Source organism: Bidens hawaiensis, unplaced genomic scaffold, assembly GCF_021521415.1.
Source record: "Bidens hawaiensis isolate Kalapana, Puna unplaced genomic scaffold, B.hawaiensis_p1.1 tig00021043_1, whole genome shotgun sequence".
Classification (NCBI taxonomy): Eukaryota; Viridiplantae; Streptophyta; class Magnoliopsida; order Asterales; family Asteraceae; genus Bidens; species Bidens hawaiensis.
In genome coordinates this window covers 71447-91268 of record NW_027493258.1, presented here as the reverse complement: position 1 = coordinate 91268, position 19822 = coordinate 71447, and the positions used below count along the sequence as shown (strand labels likewise).

The 19822-nt window shown below is 36.5% G+C and overlaps 2 protein-coding genes and 1 pseudogene across 3 annotated transcripts; 2 read left to right on the top strand and 1 right to left on the bottom strand.

Annotated features, from left to right (window-relative positions):
* The first annotated feature begins 1137 nt into the window (after positions 1-1137).
* LOC143562607 (phragmoplastin DRP1C-like) lies at positions 1138-9065 on the top strand. Its single transcript, XM_077050363.1, has 16 exons — positions 1138-1331; positions 1441-1504; positions 1604-1708; positions 3646-3747; positions 4070-4120; positions 4218-4279; positions 4399-4489; positions 4577-4641; positions 4764-4958; positions 5054-5173; positions 6056-6126; positions 6214-6439; positions 6522-6572; positions 7448-7724; positions 8628-8767; positions 8835-9065. The coding sequence occupies exons 1-16, from the start codon at positions 1200-1202 to the stop codon at positions 8958-8960; spliced, it is 1878 nt and encodes a 625-aa protein (XP_076906478.1). The 5' UTR covers positions 1138-1199; the 3' UTR covers positions 8961-9065.
* A 109-nt stretch (positions 9066-9174) lies between these two features.
* Positions 9175-11741, bottom strand: LOC143562608 (adagio protein 3-like; annotated as a pseudogene). Its single transcript, XR_013140516.1, has 2 exons — positions 11500-11741; positions 9175-10771 (listed from the first exon to the last, which is right to left on the bottom strand). The product of XR_013140516.1 is annotated as an adagio protein 3-like (transcript).
* A 3639-nt stretch (positions 11742-15380) lies between these two features.
* LOC143562606 (transcription elongation factor SPT4 homolog 1-like) lies at positions 15381-17011 on the top strand. The gene is made up of 5 exons (XM_077050362.1): positions 15381-15464; positions 15526-15617; positions 15679-15734; positions 16334-16395; positions 16771-17011. Exons 1-5 carry the CDS (start codon positions 15381-15383, stop codon positions 16819-16821), a joined length of 345 nt encoding a protein of 114 aa, XP_076906477.1. The 3' UTR covers positions 16822-17011.
* Positions 17012-19822: the final 2811 nt, after the last annotated feature.

The window sequence follows — 19822 nt, the reverse complement described above, 5'->3', positions numbered from 1 at the left end:
TTGTCACATCAAGGTCTCTTTTCCATGTTGTGGAGTATTTTACTAAAAAGAGCACTCGATAATGAATGTTGGGCTTTATGGGGACGATATCCTTGTTAGTGAAACCGTTGAAGTCATAGCTTGAAATCATATCACGAAGACAAACCAATTCATAATAATAGTCATAATTCATTCCACATATACCACTATCTTGTAAGATGTGGTCCTCAAGCACCCACGATTGGGTCCTCGAGTCCATAAAGGTATATGATGAAGCCTTTAGTGCCAAATACAACCTCAAACCCCCATTCATAATATATAAGGAAGCAAGTTGTCATTGAAGTTCTCTAAAGAAAAGACTACAAACCACATTGTCCTTAATCCAGGGCCGTCTCCGAGATTTGAAAAAAAAATATTTTGGTCATTAAGTAAAATGAATATTTTATTGAGTTTAAACAATATAATTTTTGAATGGGTTAACTTGGTTAATATTTAGATTGTGTAAAAAGCTTTTGTATAAAAATAGACTTAAACATGTCTCAAATGAGACTAGAACCAACAATCTTTTGGTTGAGATTCATACCTTTTTGCCACTATACCAAGAAAAAAAATTGAGTTTAAACATTAAATATACATATCATTTTTTTATAAAAATACACATATTATTTTTAAAAAAGTTTTAGGGCCTCATGAGATGTTGGGCCATTGACCACCCAACCCACCCTCCATTGCCTCACACAATCCTTTGTCGAAGAAAACTAGAAAAGCATTGCCTGCCTCCATCATGTGTACGGGTGGCACATCCTCAATCCAAAGAAAAGTTTGGTAATACCAATGCATTGACTTAGTTTTGTGATCCAAAAAAAAAATACCGGTATAATTTATTGTCCATTTAGCTACCGTATCAATATAGACACTATCTTTTGTTTTGTTGATATATAGAAACTATTTACGGACAAGTTGTCTCCATTTTCAAGGGTTGGACCGGTTCGAGGCCGAGTAGATAATTGTTCAATTTTGAAATCCTAACGGCGTTACATTATAATAAAACGTCGGTATTAATTGATACAGACGTGGTGGCTAGATCTTATTATTACCTTTTAACAACCTTCTTCTTTTTCATTTCAACCGTTTTCTCATTTCATTTCTTTTCAAATCTGCATCTGAATCCAAACCCTAACTAAATCACTTGAGTCAAAATTCAACCTACATTGTCATCTATGGCGACAATGGAGAGCTTGATCGGACTGGTCAACCGGATACAAATGGCCTGCACTGTCTTAGGCGATCACGGCGGCCAAGGCATGTCGCTTTGGGAAGCACTTCCTACCGTCGCCGTCGTTGGCGGTCAGGTATATTATTATTATTATTATTATTATTATTATTCTAAGTTAATTGATATTATTATTATTATTATTATTATTATTATTATTCTCATTATTCTGTAATGAATTGGATCAGAGCTCCGGGAAGTCATCTGTCTTGGAAAGTGTTGTCGGTAGAGACTTCCTGCCTCGTGGATCTGGTAAATCTCATCATTCATTCATTCTGTATAATAGACCGATTGTTACTGGAGTTATTATATTTCATAAATCATAAGTGTATGTGCTGGTTATTATGTAAGGTATTGTTACCAGGAGGCCCTTGGTGTTGCAGCTGCATAAGATCGAAAGAGGAACTGAGTATGCTGAGTTTCTTCATGCTCCAAGGAAGAAGTTCACTGATTTTGGTATGTTATTTAGCATGGGCAATTGTATGACACCAGAAACGAAATAATAAGCATATAAACTGAAGAAACGTGGATCGACTCACCGGTAGACGATCAACTTTCCTCGGGTATGAGTATGCTATTTCACCGATGGTTCTCCGGAGTATGGATTCTTCCACCTACAAAACGAGCAGCACCGTGAACTTACCCCTCAGAAAGGGACAGAGGGGTACTCTTTGGGGTAACCCTCCGGTGTGAGAATAAGAGATTGTAGGAGAAGATAATAATAATCTGAGAGTGAGTAAGGAATTGGACTGTATTTTCTTGCTTACCTCCCCTTGTGGAGGTGGTGTGGTATTTATAGTGCTAGGGTTTCCAATGATTGGGCTCAGATCCCATTAGGGCCTTTTTGGCCTCCTCCTATCGCTTTGCGCCACGTGTCCTTAGGACACCTGGTGCTTTTTCATTGATTATTCTCTGACCCATGTATTTTACCTAACCCATGTGCAATCACGTGGTAGCACATGGGTTTTGCTGAGTTGTCCACCTTTCATTGGCAGCTGTCAACATCAGCATATTCTTATTCCTTAAAGGATACCTTCTGGAAGGTTGTCTGACGAGCACAATCAAGGTTGTCCTTATCCTGATTTGGATAAGGACGAGGTTGATTATGTGCACGTGTGATATGCGCCTATCCTGAGGATGCGCGAGGTCTTCTCTTTATTCTCACGCGCAGATGTTTCATGCGCAGATGTGATATGCGCAAGCATATGTAATACGCGCCACGCGCAGATGCGCCACGCGCAGATGTGATATGCGTGAGCATGCGATATGCGCCACGCGCAGATGCGCCACGCGCAGATGTGATATGCGTGAGCATATATGGTGCGCGAGAATGTGATACGCGTGAGCATATGTGATATGCGTGAGCATATGTGATGCGTGAGCATATGTGATATGCGCCATGCGCATAGGTTTTGGCTTTGTGCCTTCATGATATCTTGATTTCAAGCCTCTTGTCTATATCTTGTGGGTTGACCCGCCCCGCTCGATGTTAAGGCGGGTACATACCTCTTCATAAACGATAATGTGAATTAAAGATATTACTGATTATGTCCGGTACAAGCCTGATTGGATCCTGCTTCCCCTTTTGCAAATTAGATTTAGAAAGATTGGCTGATTTGTTTTCTCTCCTGACCTGTCACAACTCACAATGTAGAGTTTCCTTAAGGATGTGGAAATTTCATAAATGACGAATTCAATGATCAAAAATTTTGGATTTGGAAGCTCAAGTAATGTTGAAACAATAGTACATGTTAGTTTAGATCAAGATCTTTTATGTTCACTTCCCCTGTATGCAATCAATTGCTAGTCCCATTGAAGTCTATAGCTTCATCTTGATCCTCTAATTAGTAGAAAAGCTACACATATTATCACTACACTTAAGGGGTGGCACTTTTTAAATTACTTGTTAACTACTCGAGTATAGGCAAAACTAAAAAGGGAATAAATAATTAAATATAAAAAAAACCCAATTCCCATTAATCCATTATTGTATGACACGGTAAGTACTCAACATGGAGAAATGTGGCACACTCTAAGGTTACATAATGAAACATCCACAAAAGATACATTGAGTTCAGTTATGAAGAAGCATAAATTACTCTGATGCCCATATTCCTGCAATATACTGTTTAATTGTTTTTATCATTGGATGATATGCCGATCTTACGTATTCATTTATTTTATTTTATCATGATTTTAGGTGAAAGTAGAGTGCCTAAAGATGTAATATCTGTCTAAATAGTTATTACAATTAAGCATCATTGGTTTCTCCATGAAAATCATTCTACTGCATTTATGTATATGGCAATGCTTAGCTCCAGTATATGGGTCACCATGAATGATTATACCAAATCATATGTTAGATCACTAATTTTTTGTTTCTCCTAGAACAGCTGCTGTGCGTAAGGAGATTGAAGATGAGACAGAGCGTGTTACTGGGAGATCAAAGGCAATCTCTAACCGTCCAATTCATCTTAGCATATATTCTCCAAATGGTACTTTCACTTTCAGTGGTTGTTAGTTCACAATCATATATACACCTTTATATACATGTTATCAATTTGGATTTTATTTATGATTTAGTGTGTAAATAACTTCAACTGTAAAGTCAACCTCTTTTTGAACCATAAGTTAGTTAATCCAATTTTTTTTAGTTTCCTTCATGTTTTTACTCCAATGTTTGACTTTTGATATGTGTGGTCAAATTCCATTGTTTCTTTCTCTTTTGTTTCAATTTGCCATATGACATCTTCATAATCTTGGCACATGATTTGTTTGGGATACATCAACTTTAACTGCATGATATTTGTTTTACAGTTGTGAACCTGACTCTTATAGATCTTCCGGGGTTAACAAAAGTTGCTGTAGGTGAGATTTTACTATTATTAAGGTGTTAATTTATCCAGCCTTAAGGGTTAAATTATAACAACTTATGCAATGTAATGGATTTTTCGGGCTTTTTCAGAGGGACAACCAGAGTCAATTGTTGAAGACATTGAAAACATGGTCCGTTCGTATGTCGAGAAGGTAAGAGAACTTATGTTGAATGTTATTATAGCATAAATTGTGTGTGTGTGTGCCGGGGCTAGTTTCAGATTTTCCACTGGGTTTGTCACTTCGTCTAATAAATAATCTTTCTTTTGTAGCCAAATTGCATTATTTTAGCAATTTCTCCTGCTAATCAAGATATTGCCACATCCGATGCTATAAAGCTGGCTAGAGAAGTTGATCCTACGGGTATTTTACGGTCGTTAAATCAAATTTTCTTGATTCTTGAATTAAGATACTAAATTTTTTGTATTATATTTATACCTTATTCTGTAGGTGAACGAACGTTTGGAGTAGTAACTAAACTCGATCTCATGGATAAAGGAACCAACTGTTTGGATGTATGAGTTTTATCCTCTCACAAGTTTTTAACATATTTTTCACCTTGATTACTTAAAGCTAGAATTATTAGGTTTTCATAATATTATATAAAGATTAAAACTTTCTTATAATGCAATGACAGGTTCTTGAAGGAAGGTCTTACAAACTTCAACATCCATGGGTCGGGATTGTGAACCGTTCACAAGCCGATATTAACAAGAATGTTGATATGATGGCTGCTAGAAGAAAGGAGCAAGAATATTTTGAATCTAGCCCTGACTATGGACATCTGGCACCTAGAATGGGTTCAGTATATCTTGCAAAGCTTTTATCCAAGGTACTTGTTCTGTCCTTAAATGCTTGATTAGTTTATTACAGTTTTCTTCATCATATGATTTGACAAGTTTCTGATTTCTGTCTTGTTTACATCAGCACTTAGAGAATGTTATCAGGCAGAAGATTCCAAGTATAATTGCTTTGATTAATAAGAATATTGATGATATTAATGCTGAGCTGGACCGTATCGGCAGGCCAATTGGATCAGATGGAGGGGTAATTTATTAATGAACTCATCTTTTTAATTTAGTTAATTTATAAACAACCAATATACTTTCTTATGTTTTACAAAAAAAAATAAAAATCGTAGCCTAATTATGTAATATTAAAGTCTCTCATCTTGTAAAAAGTACACGAAAAAGTAGTTAATCGAATTTTTGTATGTCAGAGTGCCTAAACTTGTCTTAAATGCAAGTACTTTTGAATATTTTTTTGGGCAAGTATCATAAAAACCAACATACTTTCTATTCTCAAAAAAGACCCTCAACAATTTTTTCATACTTTAAAGTTTATATTTGAACAAAATTGTGGCATTTGTTTTTTAAACAACTTGGAACGGATACACATCCGGTTGTTTTGCTTACATGTTTATTTCTTTTCTTATGTGGATTATGTTTTCATCCCACTTGCTTTCTAAAACAATTTGAATGTACAGTTTCCAAGTTGTGTTTTTAAAAAATCACAATTTTGTTCAAATTTAACATGTAGAGGGACTTTAACGTGCAAATAACTGTTGAGGGACTTTTGTAAGAAACTAATAGAAAATACGTTGTATTTTTATGTATATGCTCTATTTCTTTTCTTTAAATAATGACTTGTTAACTCTTAAATTTGTCAAAATAAGATGATATAATTTTTTATACAAACATGTTCTGATGTTCACCTTATCAAGTTTGACCAATAAAAGAATTAACAAGTACAGAACCAGTTTTGTGGCTTTTTGGTGAAATTTTACAAGTGAAGAGAATTTTTCATGAAAAATAAAAAAGTATATTGGTTTTCTATGACATTAACCTTAAGTAAACTTATTCTTAAGCACTAGAAGAATCAATTTTGGACTTATTTCAAAATTTCGTGTTTGCTTATTATTATCAACAGGCACAACTTTATAAAATCTTGGAATTGTGTCGTGCGTTTGATCGTGTGTTCAAAGAGCACCTTGATGGAGGGTAAGTAATAACTTTTATATAATTTCCTCATCTTATTCCATAAATTTAAACATGAATCTAGCACTATCAACGGGGTTTCTTTTTCAGGCGACCAGGTGGAGACAGGATATATGGAGTGTTTGATCATCAACTACCAGCGGCAATGAAAAAGCTTCCACTGGACCGCCACTTGTCACCCAGTAATGTCAGAAAAGTTGTTTCAGAAGCTGATGGTTATCAGCCTCACTTGGTTGCACCTGAGCAAGGATATAGAAGACTTATAGATGGATCTCTTGGTTATTTCAAGGGCCCAGCTGAAGCTTCTGTTGATGCAGTAAGTATATTATTATATAATAAATAAACTGTTTTTTTATTATTAAACAAATGAAAAAAATATAACTATGTTTTTCTCACAGGTACACTTCATTTTGAAAGAACTTGTGAGGAAATCTATAGCAGAGACAGTGGTAAGTAAATTGTTACATGTACCACTTTTATTGTTTAGTACTTACTTTTATATACGTACATCTATGATTGTAAATTTGTAATTGTCATGTATAACCATATATATGTATTATTTAGTTGTTTTTAAATAATAGGTTTGTTTAGGTTGGCGGGCCTAGTCGAGCACGATAAATGACGCTTGGACTCATGCTTGTTTAGACCTGTAAATGAACCGAACTTTTAGTAACCGTTTAGCGAGAAGTTTATGCTCATTTATTAAATATACGAACAAACATGAACACAAAAGTTTGTTCTTTTAGTTAAACGAACGAACATGAATACATGCCTCATTCATTTATGTTCGTGAACGTTTGTTTAAGTTCGTTCGTTTACATTCGTTAATATATTCATTAAAACTTTTAGGCTCATTACAACTTAGTCTAGTTTTAATAACTTTTTAGGCCCAACACATTGTTCACATTTACTTCTAATTGGTTTTAACTCAGTTATGAACGTTTATCTATGCTCAATTATGTTCGTTCCCTTACGTTCATGAACTGTACTTTATACTGTTAACGGGCGAACAAGAAAGCTCTGTTCATCTAATTGTTCGTGTTCGATCATAGTTAAATGAACAAACATGAACATGCTTTGTTCGTGTTCGTACGGTTCGCTTATCCATGCTCGTTTTTATTAGATGAGCTCCAATAGAGGCTCAAGTTCGTTTAAGCTACGCCTGATTCAAGTTTTTATGAGTCGATCTTGAGTAGCTTATGAACGACTCATTTACGCCCTGGTCAATACTTGTGAGATGTGATTATTCTTTTGCATTTTGAGGATGTTTTGTATGTAACAAAAGCAAAATAGGATTTTTATAAAATTTAGTGAGTATTTGCAGGAGTTGAAGCGGTTCCCGTCACTCCAAGCTGACATAGCAGCTGCTGCAAATGAATCACTGGAAAAGTTTCGTGATGAAAGCCGAAAGACGGTTAGTCGCCTGGTGGAAATGGAATCTACTTATCTAACAGTAGAATTCTTCCGGAAGATTCATGAATCTGATAAGAAGCCTAGAGATATGTCTAATAAGAATCATAAAGATGATAAGCATTCAAACAGGTCGGGCCCAAATGCAGCAGCACCAGATCGTTATGATGATTATCATTTCAGAAAGATCGGTAAACACATCACATCTTGTGTCTTTTATTATGTTGATACTAGAGGTGGCAAGATGGATGGGTTGGGTAACTAGTCAAATGGGTTCGTGTTGAAAAGTGTTGACCCACAAACACCTTTTTGTTTATTTTTAAAACTTTTAATAAAATGACTCTTAGGTCGGGCAACCTTCAATGATTTGGCCTATCAAACGTAGGCTTGTAAACTAACCGAACGAACACGAACGGAGCGTGTTCGTCATCGTTCATTTAAGTTTAACCTAACAAATGATCGAACACGAACATGTTTTCTTGTTTGTCTTTTTTCATTTTGAAAAAGGAACGTGTTCGTGTTTGTTTATGTTCGTTAACAGTATAAACAAACGGTTCATAAATGTAAGCATGTAACTGAGTATAGATAAATTAACACAACTGAGCTAAAACTAATTAAAAGTAAATGTCAATAATGTGTCTGGCTTTAATACTAGACCATATTTTAATGGGCCTAAAATATTTGAATGAATATATTAACGAACTTAAAGGAACAAACTTATAAACGTAAATTAACGAATGTACATGAACAAACACGAACACAAAAGAATGAACGAGACATGTGTTCATGTTAGTTCGTATAATTAAATGAATAAAAATTTTTGTTCATGTGTATTCGTTTATGTTATACGAACATAAACAAACTTCCTTTCAGTTCACGAACGGTTCACTAAATGTTCAATTCGTTTACAAGCCTGGTTAAACCCATTCTCTTTTGGCTATTTGACCCCATTAAAGACAAAATGCAACCCAAACCAACATAATAATGTTTAGACTTGATCTATTGTGATGTATATCAATCATCATGCATTTTGAGTGCCATATTATACTATATAATTGATTTGCTTTCTGAAAGTTTTAAGTGATTGTGATCAGGGTCGAACGTCTCTGCTTACATTGGTATGGTTTGTGATACTTTGAAGAACACGATACCAAAGGCTGTCGTTTATTGTCAAGTCCGAGAAGCAAGGAGATCATTGCTTAATCTCTTCTATGCACAAATTGGTAGAAAAGAGGTGTGTTTATGTTCTTTAATCTAATAATTCCATGATTAAATATTATTAATAACCTGTTATTATGCAGAAAGAACAACTTGGTAAAATGTTGGACGAAGATCCGTCTTTAATGGAAAAGAGAGACATGTTAGCCAAGAGACTTCAGTTGTACAAGTCGGCTCGAGACGAGATCGATTCAGTCGCATGGAAGTGAGTGTCAAAACCAGGTATGATTGGTTTTTTAGAAGTTTTAAAATTCTTGTTATGTTGTAGTCTAGGTATTAATTACATACAGAGTGAGTGAAAAATTTTACAGATAATGTGATCAAATATATTGTTTTGTTTCTGTGAAATAATATACAAACTTCAACAAACATTTAGACAACGTAGTTATATTATCTAAAAGCATACTCGCTAGGTGATATAGATCATGGTCTGCTAGCCAAGCACAACTCATGCAACTCATTAAGAACCCACTCTTCACCCGTGTGACCACCCAGCACAAGCACCCGTGTACCCCCGACCACACACGTACTATGCCCCCAAGCAAACTTTGGAGCTTGACCGGGCACGTTTAAAATCCTCCAAGACGGTTTCTCCTCTGATGGGTCCAATAAGAACACTTGAGTAGGCGAGTGTAGGCCTGCAATTGAACCGCCAAATATTATAATGCGCCCACATGGCATACTCATCGCTACATGGTCAAGCCGAGGCGGTGGGACCACTGCGCTTTGGCTCCCGACCCCTGTAAACGCATTGCATTCCAAAACCCTCCATTGCGGATTCTCGTCAACTAGATCTATCGTGTATGTCTCACTTGATCTCAACCTTAAATGACCACTATTAGCAAGCCCGCCAAACATAAGAATCTTGGTCCGCCCGTAAACTGAGAGTGAATGTCCCAATCGCGAAGGTGGCACCCGTGAACTCGGAATCTCTCTCCACATTGGTTTTTCCATAGTGAGATCAAGCAAAAAAGTATCGTTTAACAGAACTCCTGCATCGGTGCACCCACCAGAGACCACTAGTTTAGACCCTTCAGTAGTGCATGAGCTGTGCCAAGATCTAGGAACCGGTGGACCACCGCCGAACACTTCAATCCATGTTGGTTGTTTAGCATCTAAATCAAGCACAAACACATCATTCAACAACCCTTGTTTCCCACACCCACCAAACACCACCAACCACGAACCGTCAAGGCACGAGAGCGTATGACCCCACCGCCCCGGTGGCGCCAACTTCACACTCACCTGCCTCCATTGTGGATTCACAGCATCTAGATTAAGTACAAATGTATCATCCATTGGTTGCATGTTAACCCCTTCCCCGCCAAAAAAAACCAACCGGTTTCCCGCAGCACACGCGCTAAAATTACACCGTGACGGCTCCACCGCCCCACCAACTCTAAGTTTCTTCCAACAAACTGCTTCAAGCGTGGTGAGCTCACGCGCTAGCTGACCCCACCCCAACTTCTTAGTCATATGTTCCAATGCACATGTCACCTCCCTCCCCCAAGCATTTTGACACACCATTTTCCTAACATGCTCGTTTTTCGTAAGCTTGCGAATTCGTCTACACACCGACCCAATCGAAGCAACGTCTCTAAGTGTCAACCGAGACAAAATGTTTTGAGCCATCACTTCATCAGAAAGTTGAAGAATCGGGCACACCTCCCAACTCTCCATATACTTAATCTGCCCGCTTTTTGGTGAATATTTACCCGTTGCTTGATCCTGTTCGTTGTTACAACTTTCTTTAAAAACGGGGTATGATACGCTGTTTAGGTCGATATTGGTTTGCGTGAACACTTGGATGCCGATAATGTGTGTGACTACACCGTCATCATCGTGTATGGGTGCGAGTCGTAGGCGGTTGACTAGTGGTGTACCATCTTTTCTGAAGTTGAGAAGCTCGCCCTGAAAGTCAATGCCTTCATCAAGGCATCTTCTGATCTCGGAAACACAAACGGGATCCACCAACGGGTGTCATCTTTGTGTTCTTGGGTCTCTGTACTGCAAGAAGCGACTGAGAACAAACGTTTCCATATCAAAAACACGATCCACAATACATTTGTTTTTTATTCATAGGATATGGGAATTTAAATAAAGTAAGGTATTAGAAAAGAATATTAAAATATCTATTAAGTATTTATTAAGAACGGGGATGGGCAAATGATAGTTAGTCCCGGTACCAAGTTTTTGGGAAAATCGGGAGAGGGATTCTCGGGATCAAGAATAACACATGGATAGTTTAAGCCTGATGATTGATGGATATTTAATTTGATCAAAATTTCTGGTTTTATTAAGGTTAATATTTTAAGAAATTATTTTTGGACCAAGCTGCTAATTCAGTTGTAGCCCACTGGTAAGAAGCGAAGACCCAGGTTCAACGCAAAAGTGATGTGTTTAGCTGTTAAAAAAATTACAGTTTCAGAAAACCGACTACTTTGAGCAGTTTGAACCAACATTTTAATTTTATATTTCAAATTCCTTAGCTTGTATTACAACTTGTTATCCGCTTATTTGTCCCTCGATTTTAAATTGATTCTTTATTATTATTGATAAAATAACATGTAAGAAAAAAAATCAAGTTTGAAACATAAAAATCTGAAACCAATAGATTACATATATGGTTAGATAATTTCACATGCATATTTAGAACCACATGACTGATTGTAAAAATTGTAAATGAAATAAATATATGATATGATATGATATGATATGATGTAATAAATGAAAATAAGAAAAGCATACCAGTTCCGGCCAAGGACTTCATCGGCACGATAGCCGGTGACGGATTCGAAAACCTTATTGACGTAAATTACAGGAGAATCCGGTTCCATGGCATCCGAAACCACAATAGACGTCGGATTGATGAAGTCGCCTAAAGTTGATGAAAACCCACCGTAAGTGTCGGTGTCGTTTTCGACATCATCACCGTATTTGAGCCTCTTGGTGGTGAGATCCTGTGTGTCGTGGTCTCTGGTAATCCCCATAGCCAGGTGTGATACAAGAAAAGAAAACAAGAGAAGAATAGCACACAGATAGATATTTATTCAACTTTTCAAAAATATCTGTGCTGCAAACTATTTTAGTTTTCCTCCAATCATTAATCAACCAACTATCGCGTTTTTGTGTTTGGCGTATGTTTCCTAATTTATCAAACCTCAACCATATGCATTAGAATGTGTACAAAATAGGTGAAAGTGTTTGGTTTAACAACAAAGGTCCCTCTTGTTAAATAAGAAGCACGCATTTGTATAAAAAGATTCCATCCAAGATATTGCAACGTATAAATATTTGATTTTCTTTTTCATACTTACAATCGAGAGTGGGCGAGTCAGGGCATGTTTTTTTCACAATTATTTATTTATGTTATTAGGGCCTACTAAGATAATGAATTCATCATATGCAAATGCTGAATCTGTTAGGTGAATTACTTACTATTCAACTTATTATATCTTTTAAAATAAAAATAATTCACATCATATTAAACTCATACTATTACTGTTATTATCGTTACTATATCATATTTTATGCTGATATAATATTATAATGTTTATTATTAGTTTTAAGTGGACTCCAATCATACAAATTGTTCTTAATTTAAACAAATCAGGTGAGTTTTAAGTGAGACTCTAATTAAAAAAAGAAAAACGTATGGTTCTTAACTCAAACAGATTAGTTCAGTTTTAAGTGACTAATCTCCCAAAATCTGTATTGTTCTAAACTTAATTTAGCTGATCTTATTGGTCAACCATGTTTTCATGTTGATCCAGATTACATACGTTTTACATCTCAATGAATACAACTACTAACGGTACGAACCCGTAAAATATTTCTAAATAAAAACTTAAATATAACCTCTATTTGATTAAATAAGTTGACCAAGAGAAAAGAAAGAATAAACAAAAAATAAAAGATTCATGGGGCGGTGCAATTGGCACTACTGCTAGCTTTGCAACTCACCAAGATATTTTTAAGATATTTGTCACACGTCATCATAGTATTTCTATCTTGGATATTTCGATCATGACATGGCGGGAATCTTTCTCTCCAGATTATGTGTTTTGATATTTCATGATCTAAGGGTTGATGTTCGATCTGATTTACATGTTAAATGCGTCTATTTTGCAGTATTAAAGTTTGTTTGTTTATATGAACTAGTGCAAATAATAACTATTGAGTATGAAAGTAACGGTAAAGAGAAATAAAAAAGTGTGATGAAGACGATAATTCACTGTATTTATTAAGATTATAATATTATTATGGTAAATGTTCTTTTTATCGATAAAAATATCTATGGATTATCAATACCCTTCAAAACTAAATAAACCAAATTTCATGATAGACATATGGCTTTTTAAGGACGGATAGTGACGAAGCCATAATATTTTTTCAATGGGGTCGCTGACATTTGATATGTGTCACTTGATTATGGATCTTTCAATCAGCTGGGTCATTTAAATGTCCAATTCTAGTGTCATTTGAGATATGGTTTTGAGTTTATATCATAGTTTAGTTTTAGATTGAGTAATTAGAGGGTTGGATTGGATGGAGACACTCATCAATAAGACCGTAGTTTTTTATATAAGAAGAATGAGATTTTACACCATGTCTAAGTTTCAACTTGTACCCCACATATACTTGGATCTTAATGAAGTGTCTGCTACTTGTTATGATCGAGAAAAAAATAACAATGTTATAAAAATAGTTTTCAAACCACGTGTGTAACACATATTGAATGAAAGTGTGTTCAAGTGCGTCATGACGACTAGGGTTGTTTAAAACCGGATATCCAAAGTTTCGGATATCCGGATCTTTCGAATAGTGGTTTTCGCTATCCGAATCTGAAATTTCGGATCTCCGGTCGGATAGTAAATCGGATATCCGAAAATCTTGAAAAAAAAAACTATTTTAAAAATGAACTTCCGATAATGACCGGTAATGATTGACGAGGGCTATGATGACTGGTGGGTCGGTGACAACGAGGGCTATGGTGGCCCGAGTAGGTCAGGGTGTGTTAACCGGTGAGTCGGTGACGGCGAGGCTGTGGGGATGAACTGATGGCCGGTGACAGTGTGAGATGAGTAGATAACGGCCGACGAGGAGGTGGAGAGAGGTTACTGGCTGCAAGATGTTGTGAGTGGTGACAGTGAGAAATTACGTTGTGTTCCAGTGTTTAACTTAATGATAGAAAGGAAAGGAAAGGGGGAGAAAGAAAGAGAGGGTGGTGTTCCTGAGATTTTTTTAGGGAAAGAAACGGAAGGAAAGCATATAGTAGTGTGTTCCAGAGTTTCATTAAAGGAGAGAAAGGAAAGGAAAGGAAAAGAAATAGAGTGAAATATAGAGAGAAAGAGTAGTAACTTGTTTCTTTCCAAAATGGAAGGAATAGGATGGAAAAGAAAGGAAAAGAAAATAAAGGGTAAGAAAGGAAAGGAATGGAATCGAAATGGTTTCTTTTCCTTTTCATTCTTTAGTTAAGTAAACTCGGGAACACAACGTTAGAGTTTGGTCTTTGAGATCTTGTAGAAGTGAAAGAGCAAAAGAGCAGCTATGGATTGAATTGGATGATGGGAGGGAGGAAGAAATAAGAAATTAGGGTTGGATAAGTTTATGGTTATATATATACAAAAAATAAATTTAATATGTCGGAATCCGAAGGATCCAAAATTTCTCATAATTGCTATCTGAACGCGAATACAAATTTTCAGATATTTCGGATTCAGATATTTCTGAACACCCCTAATTAGGGGTGTGTTTTTTAACCGTATCCGAATAACGAACCCGACCCGAAGCGACCCAAGACCCGAATAACCCAAACCGAATTCACCCGGACCCGAGATAATATATTTGGGTTGAAATACCCAGATTCGGGTTGACCCGAATAACAATACATCGATGCATGTATCCCTAATTTTTATACGGTAGTTTAGCGGTGAAGTAACATAGTGACCTTATGTATTTTTGTTCGATTGTTCTCAAGACTACAATTAATATTAGATCTATCACATCCTAATGTATTAATTACCATAAAAACATGTTGAAAATGTATCTTCAATTCAAAAACATGAACATTATAATATTTAAACCAATATGTATTGAGCATGTTTCTTCAATCTACACAAGTATTGATTCACAATCTACAACACCCATTCATCCCGTCTAATGCATTCTTGTATGATTAATTTCATGTTTTACTAAATAATATTTGTTTTTGTTGAATATGGTTGTATATTATGGTATTATAACGGCTTGGCGTATGGTTTTTTAGTTTATGACATTGTTAAAGTTGGATACATATTTTTTTAATTTGTTAAACCCGAACCCAATTTACACGAACCTTTCAACCCGAACAAACCGAACTTATTTGGGTTGGTTCTTGGGTCAGTTTGTTTTAAGCTCAAACCCTAACAACCTGAAACCGAATAAATAACCCGAAGAAAGAACATCCCTACCCCAGATCCTAATCCTAATGGGGTGACACAAACACTAGTTGCAATGTTATTCCATTAACATGAGACTATACTCTTGTGACCAATCCATACTATAGGGATCAAACTGCAAAATAATAATAATAATAATAATAATAAAGGCGGTGAAGCTTCCAGAAGAAGCAGCAGCAGAGATTAGCGATGACGACCGCTCAAATTCCGACGAGTTTTGGGAACGAGCTCCGAGCATGTCTCCGTTGCAGGGTGGTGAAAACCTACGATCAGGTGGGTGGGTTCAGTTGAATACATCTATCTGCCAATTAGGGTTTAATGTGTTTGGTTTTAGTTTCGTGAATCAGGATGCGAGAACTGCCCCTTCTTTAAGATGGATGAAGATTCTGAACGTGTCGTTGATTGTACCACTCCTAATTTCACCGGGTACTCTTTAACTTTAACCTTATTATTATTATTGCTAATTGCTTGGTTGCCTTTGCTTTAGGATCATCTCCGTCATGGATCCTGCTAGAAGTTGGGCTGCTAGGTGGCTCAGAATTGGTAAATAAATAAATAAAACCCTCATTTCCTTTTACTCAAATTTGGTTTTCTTCAATCCTGTTTCTTTAGCATCTACTTCTGCCGCTGGAAGCTTATTCTACTTACATAGATTAGTTTATTTTTCATTTTAAATCTATATCTTGTATAACTGGATATTCAACACACACACATACGGGTAGGTATATTCAACTTTGGATAATGATTGATTAATTGGTTGAATATTCTTCATTTAGTTTAGAAAATGAGCATGAATTGTTGTCTTGATTGTTCATTTGTGTTAGTCAACGTATGTTGGTTTAAGTTTGTCTGTGTGTATAGCCATTTCAATCTTGTAGGTCTATTTTATGAAACAATATATCTCTCATTATGATTTAGTTTAGTTTTCTTAGTTGCTTAGGCTTCACAGATTGACGTTCACATTTACTATTAATTGGTGTTCGTTCAACTATGTTCGTTAATATATGATAGATTATGTTCGTTTATTTTCATGAACCATTTGTTTAAATGTTTTGGAGTAAACAGTTTTTATATATAAAGCCGTGAACATTTTAGTTCCTTGATCAACAAGCCTCAACATAATTTGTGGAAACTTTTTGCAGGCAAATTTGTACCCGGTTGTTACACATTGGCTGTCTCTGAAGCACTGTCGGAAGATCTGCAGGTGTGTGAAAATTTTGTCTTTTCAGTTTAAGAAAATAAAAAAATTTGGAAATTTCTTTTTGCGTGATGGATAGGGGCATTTTAGTCATTTTACGTTTGTTTAACCCGAAAAAAACAACCCCTATCCATTTCAAGGACCATTCGTGTTACACTTTAGAAATATTAGGGAGCATCCATGTAATCAGTGATTTTTCAAACTGACCAAACTTGCAATACGGACTATCTGAGTAAATTAACTCTTACAATAGTTAAGAGTTGTAACATGTTTGTCTACTCGACCCGTTTGACCTTTTTTTGTTTTAGTCATATCTTTCAGTTATTCATTTGTCTCATTAGAGCCCCCGCCTTTTTGTATAAAATGTTTTTTTTTTTTCAGTCTCTTTGTGATGAGGAGCGGGTGCCATATATTCCTCCAAAGCGCGTGTGAGTACGTGTGGAAGCACGTTGATGTAAGCTGATTCGGTAGTTGTAATGCGTAGTAACAAACTTAACCTTGGTTAAAAACTTTTGCTTCAGGAAACTTGGTACTTTTTGTTGTCGTGGAGCTTTTTCTTTATTGAAGTAGTAGGATTTATATATATTAAAGTTATATTATTATGAACCAAAGGCTTTGTTTATTAGGTAATAGTTTGACTTGTGTTTTAATTTTCTTTTTTCTTAAGCTCATGAAGAAACGTAAGTTAACCATACTCATTTTTGAATATTCCTATACAAATGTGGAATATGCGTTTTGTATTGATAATGGTTGAAACAAGTTCTTATACCGGTTATTATAACTCATATTCATATGTTGCATCTTAAATACTCATACGTCGATGCCTTGAGAAATCATCAAAGCTGAAAAACATAATGACAGAACACGACTGGTGTATAGTTTGAGCTATACTTTGATTAGATACACATAGAACGATTGATGTATAGTTCGAGCATGAATGATCTACACTTTGATTAGATAATTATAGACGATGATCTGTTTCAACTTAATAAAGGTGTTTGCAATCGATATAGGCGATTATTGATGACTATCCATAGACAGTCTCCGGGTTTATAAATAGTGTGTTGTGTATCCTCTTGATAGGAAATACCTGACTTGCGATGACAAGAAAGTATTTAGTCAAGCCCGACTGGTTGAAGAGTACAATAGATAATGAAAAGTTTGCAGGAACATACATTTTATGGTTTATCATTGGTTGAATCAAGGCATGAGTGGACCTTCATTACCATTCAAGTGTACCTACTAGCTGTCATGTTTGTTGTGAAAATAACGTATAAAGAAACACTAACATGCCTCGAAAATAATTTTATTGAGCATCACTTTTCTCAAGTTGAACGGCGATCATTAAAAGCATGTCATTTCTTGATGCAACTCTAGCTTTTGAAATGCACATAGCTCGCTAATGTTCTAAAATATGCATTTGTATTGTATGGTTGATCACAATCCTTCTAAAGGGATGGCTTATTAGCTAACGAGATCACATGATACATATCCATTGTTATTCATAATAATTCCATTATCAATCTCAGAAAATATTTTATGATATTAACCTTTTATCAATATCACAGTTTATTGTTTGTTTGGTAATCCACATATAAAGTGGATTTTGTAACCATTTAAGAACTATTTAAAGCACCATTACCTAGCTTTTAATCCAATACCACTATAGTTTCATTTATAACATGTGACATGGCATTTTTATTTCAAAAACAAAAAAGAAAACTACATTATCTTTAAGAGCTACCATGACATTTTAAAAGATGGAAGATCATAAACCATAAGGTTAAAAGACTGTGTATATGATATACCGAAAGGTGATAAGTGGTTTTTAGGTGTTATGATCGTTATGGTTAATGTATATAATAATAGAACGAGTTAAAACTTTGTACCTTGTTGGCTTATTATCATTTTTTCCCTCTTTGATGCACAAAAGTTGGTTAAAGCTTGGTTCACATGTAGCTAACTTTCTGTAGCAAACTATGAAGCAAACTATAATCATAACAAGTAAATGAAGAAACACTAATTGACCCCGGGCAGATTACGGATAATCTGGGGGTTAAATAGATGTTTCCCACGAGGGGTTATGTCCGGCAAAGATGGTTCTTCTAGTGACCTGCAAAACAGACACCGTGAGCTCGTCACTGAGAAGGGGGGGGGGGTACCTCCTTGTGACCACCCTCCGGCGTGAGAATCAGACTAGATTGCTCTTGAATATAAGTGTATATTAAGAGATTGATAGAGAAGATAAGATGTGATACGGTAATGTAATGTGTCCATACCATTCCAAGGTGTTGGAGTATTTATAGCCGAAGGTAGGTTTCCAAGCAGGTACAGCCAGCTGTAGAATATTCCTGTTCTACCAACTATGGGCTACGCACGTGCCATGCTGGTTGGTGGGGGTAGGGAGCGGTTGATAGTGACCAGGCCGGCTGTGTACTATTCCTTTTCCACCAACTGCAGGCTATGTGCGTGCCACGACAAGGGTTGGTGAGTAGGCAGCGGCTAATAGTGACAAACAGTACTAGAGCATGCTCCTCGTACTGTTTGTCGGTGAGCTGTCACCCTGTGATTGGTTCATGGGCTGCTTTGGTCAGATCTTGTCTATTTTGTCCATACCTTGGCAGGTATAGTACAAAAGATCTTCCAGAAGCATACAGACTGGCTCATTTGGGTGGGAGTATTCCCGCCTTGCTCATTCCTTCAGGTGACACTGAATTATTTAGTGCCTTGTGCGTGTAGCCTTGCTATTAGTGCGGGTAGCCTTCCCTGATGGCTTGTATCCGCAGCTGCGGGGACAGGCGGGATACTTCACCATTGGGAGGCTTTCCCTGCGGGAACAGCTGGCGTACTGCGCGTAAGGTCTTCATCTCTGAGCATGGTGGGTCCTGCGGAACCAGTTGGTCCTTGCGCAAACGTCCCTCTTCAAGGTGAGTCTTGCGGGTCCAACTGGGCTCTGCTGGGACCTACCTCTTCAAGTCCCCCCAGTCCAATGTTCTTCTCATGAATTGTTAATAAGTGAGGTGAGCTTTGGACTTAATCAAGGGGTTTTGAAAAGTATTTGGTTTTAAGGTTGTCCGTGGGGATTCTTCCCGCGGTTTCCCTAATGTCACGCAGAAATTCCCGACTTTTCTGCTTGATCTTTGGGTATGATGCGGGTAGGTGTGTAACCTCCTCGCAAGTCAGGAGCGTTGAGTTCCACTTGTGTAGATTCTCCATGAGGTTTTGTAGTTTTGAACATAGTGATCAATTATGTTAAAACAACCAATTCCATCTTGGAGCTTCAAAACAATCTAGTTCTCGACGTTCCCACTATGCGGGGATGTTAGTCCCGTTTCAGCAAGCATGGCCCAGAAGATCCTTCTTGGTTTCAATTCCCTGCGGAGTGCTAGGTATGTGAAGGGTTTCGCCTTGACACTGTACCCGCACTCGTCTT

What these genes read in the sequence shown, in the direction of transcription:
- LOC143562606 (XM_077050362.1), top strand. Translation starts at nt 15,381, where the DNA reads ATGACGACCGCTCAAATTCCGACGAGTTTTGGGAACGAGCTCCGAGCA. An exon ending in ACCACTCCTAATTTCACCGG is followed by an intron (nt 15,618 to 15,678) that starts GTACTCTTTAAC and finishes CCTTTGCTTTAG; the next exon opens with GATCATCTCCGTCATGGATC. An exon ending in CACTGTCGGAAGATCTGCAG is followed by an intron (nt 16,396 to 16,770) that starts GTGTGTGAAAAT and finishes TTTTTTTTTCAG; the next exon opens with TCTCTTTGTGATGAGGAGCG.
- LOC143562607 (XM_077050363.1), top strand. Translation starts at nt 1,200, where the DNA reads ATGGCGACAATGGAGAGCTTGATCGGACTGGTCAACCGGATACAAATG. An exon ending in TCGCCGTCGTTGGCGGTCAG is followed by an intron (nt 1,332 to 1,440) that starts GTATATTATTAT and finishes GAATTGGATCAG; the next exon opens with AGCTCCGGGAAGTCATCTGT. An exon ending in TTGCAAAGCTTTTATCCAAG is followed by an intron (nt 4,959 to 5,053) that starts GTACTTGTTCTG and finishes TGTTTACATCAG; the next exon opens with CACTTAGAGAATGTTATCAG.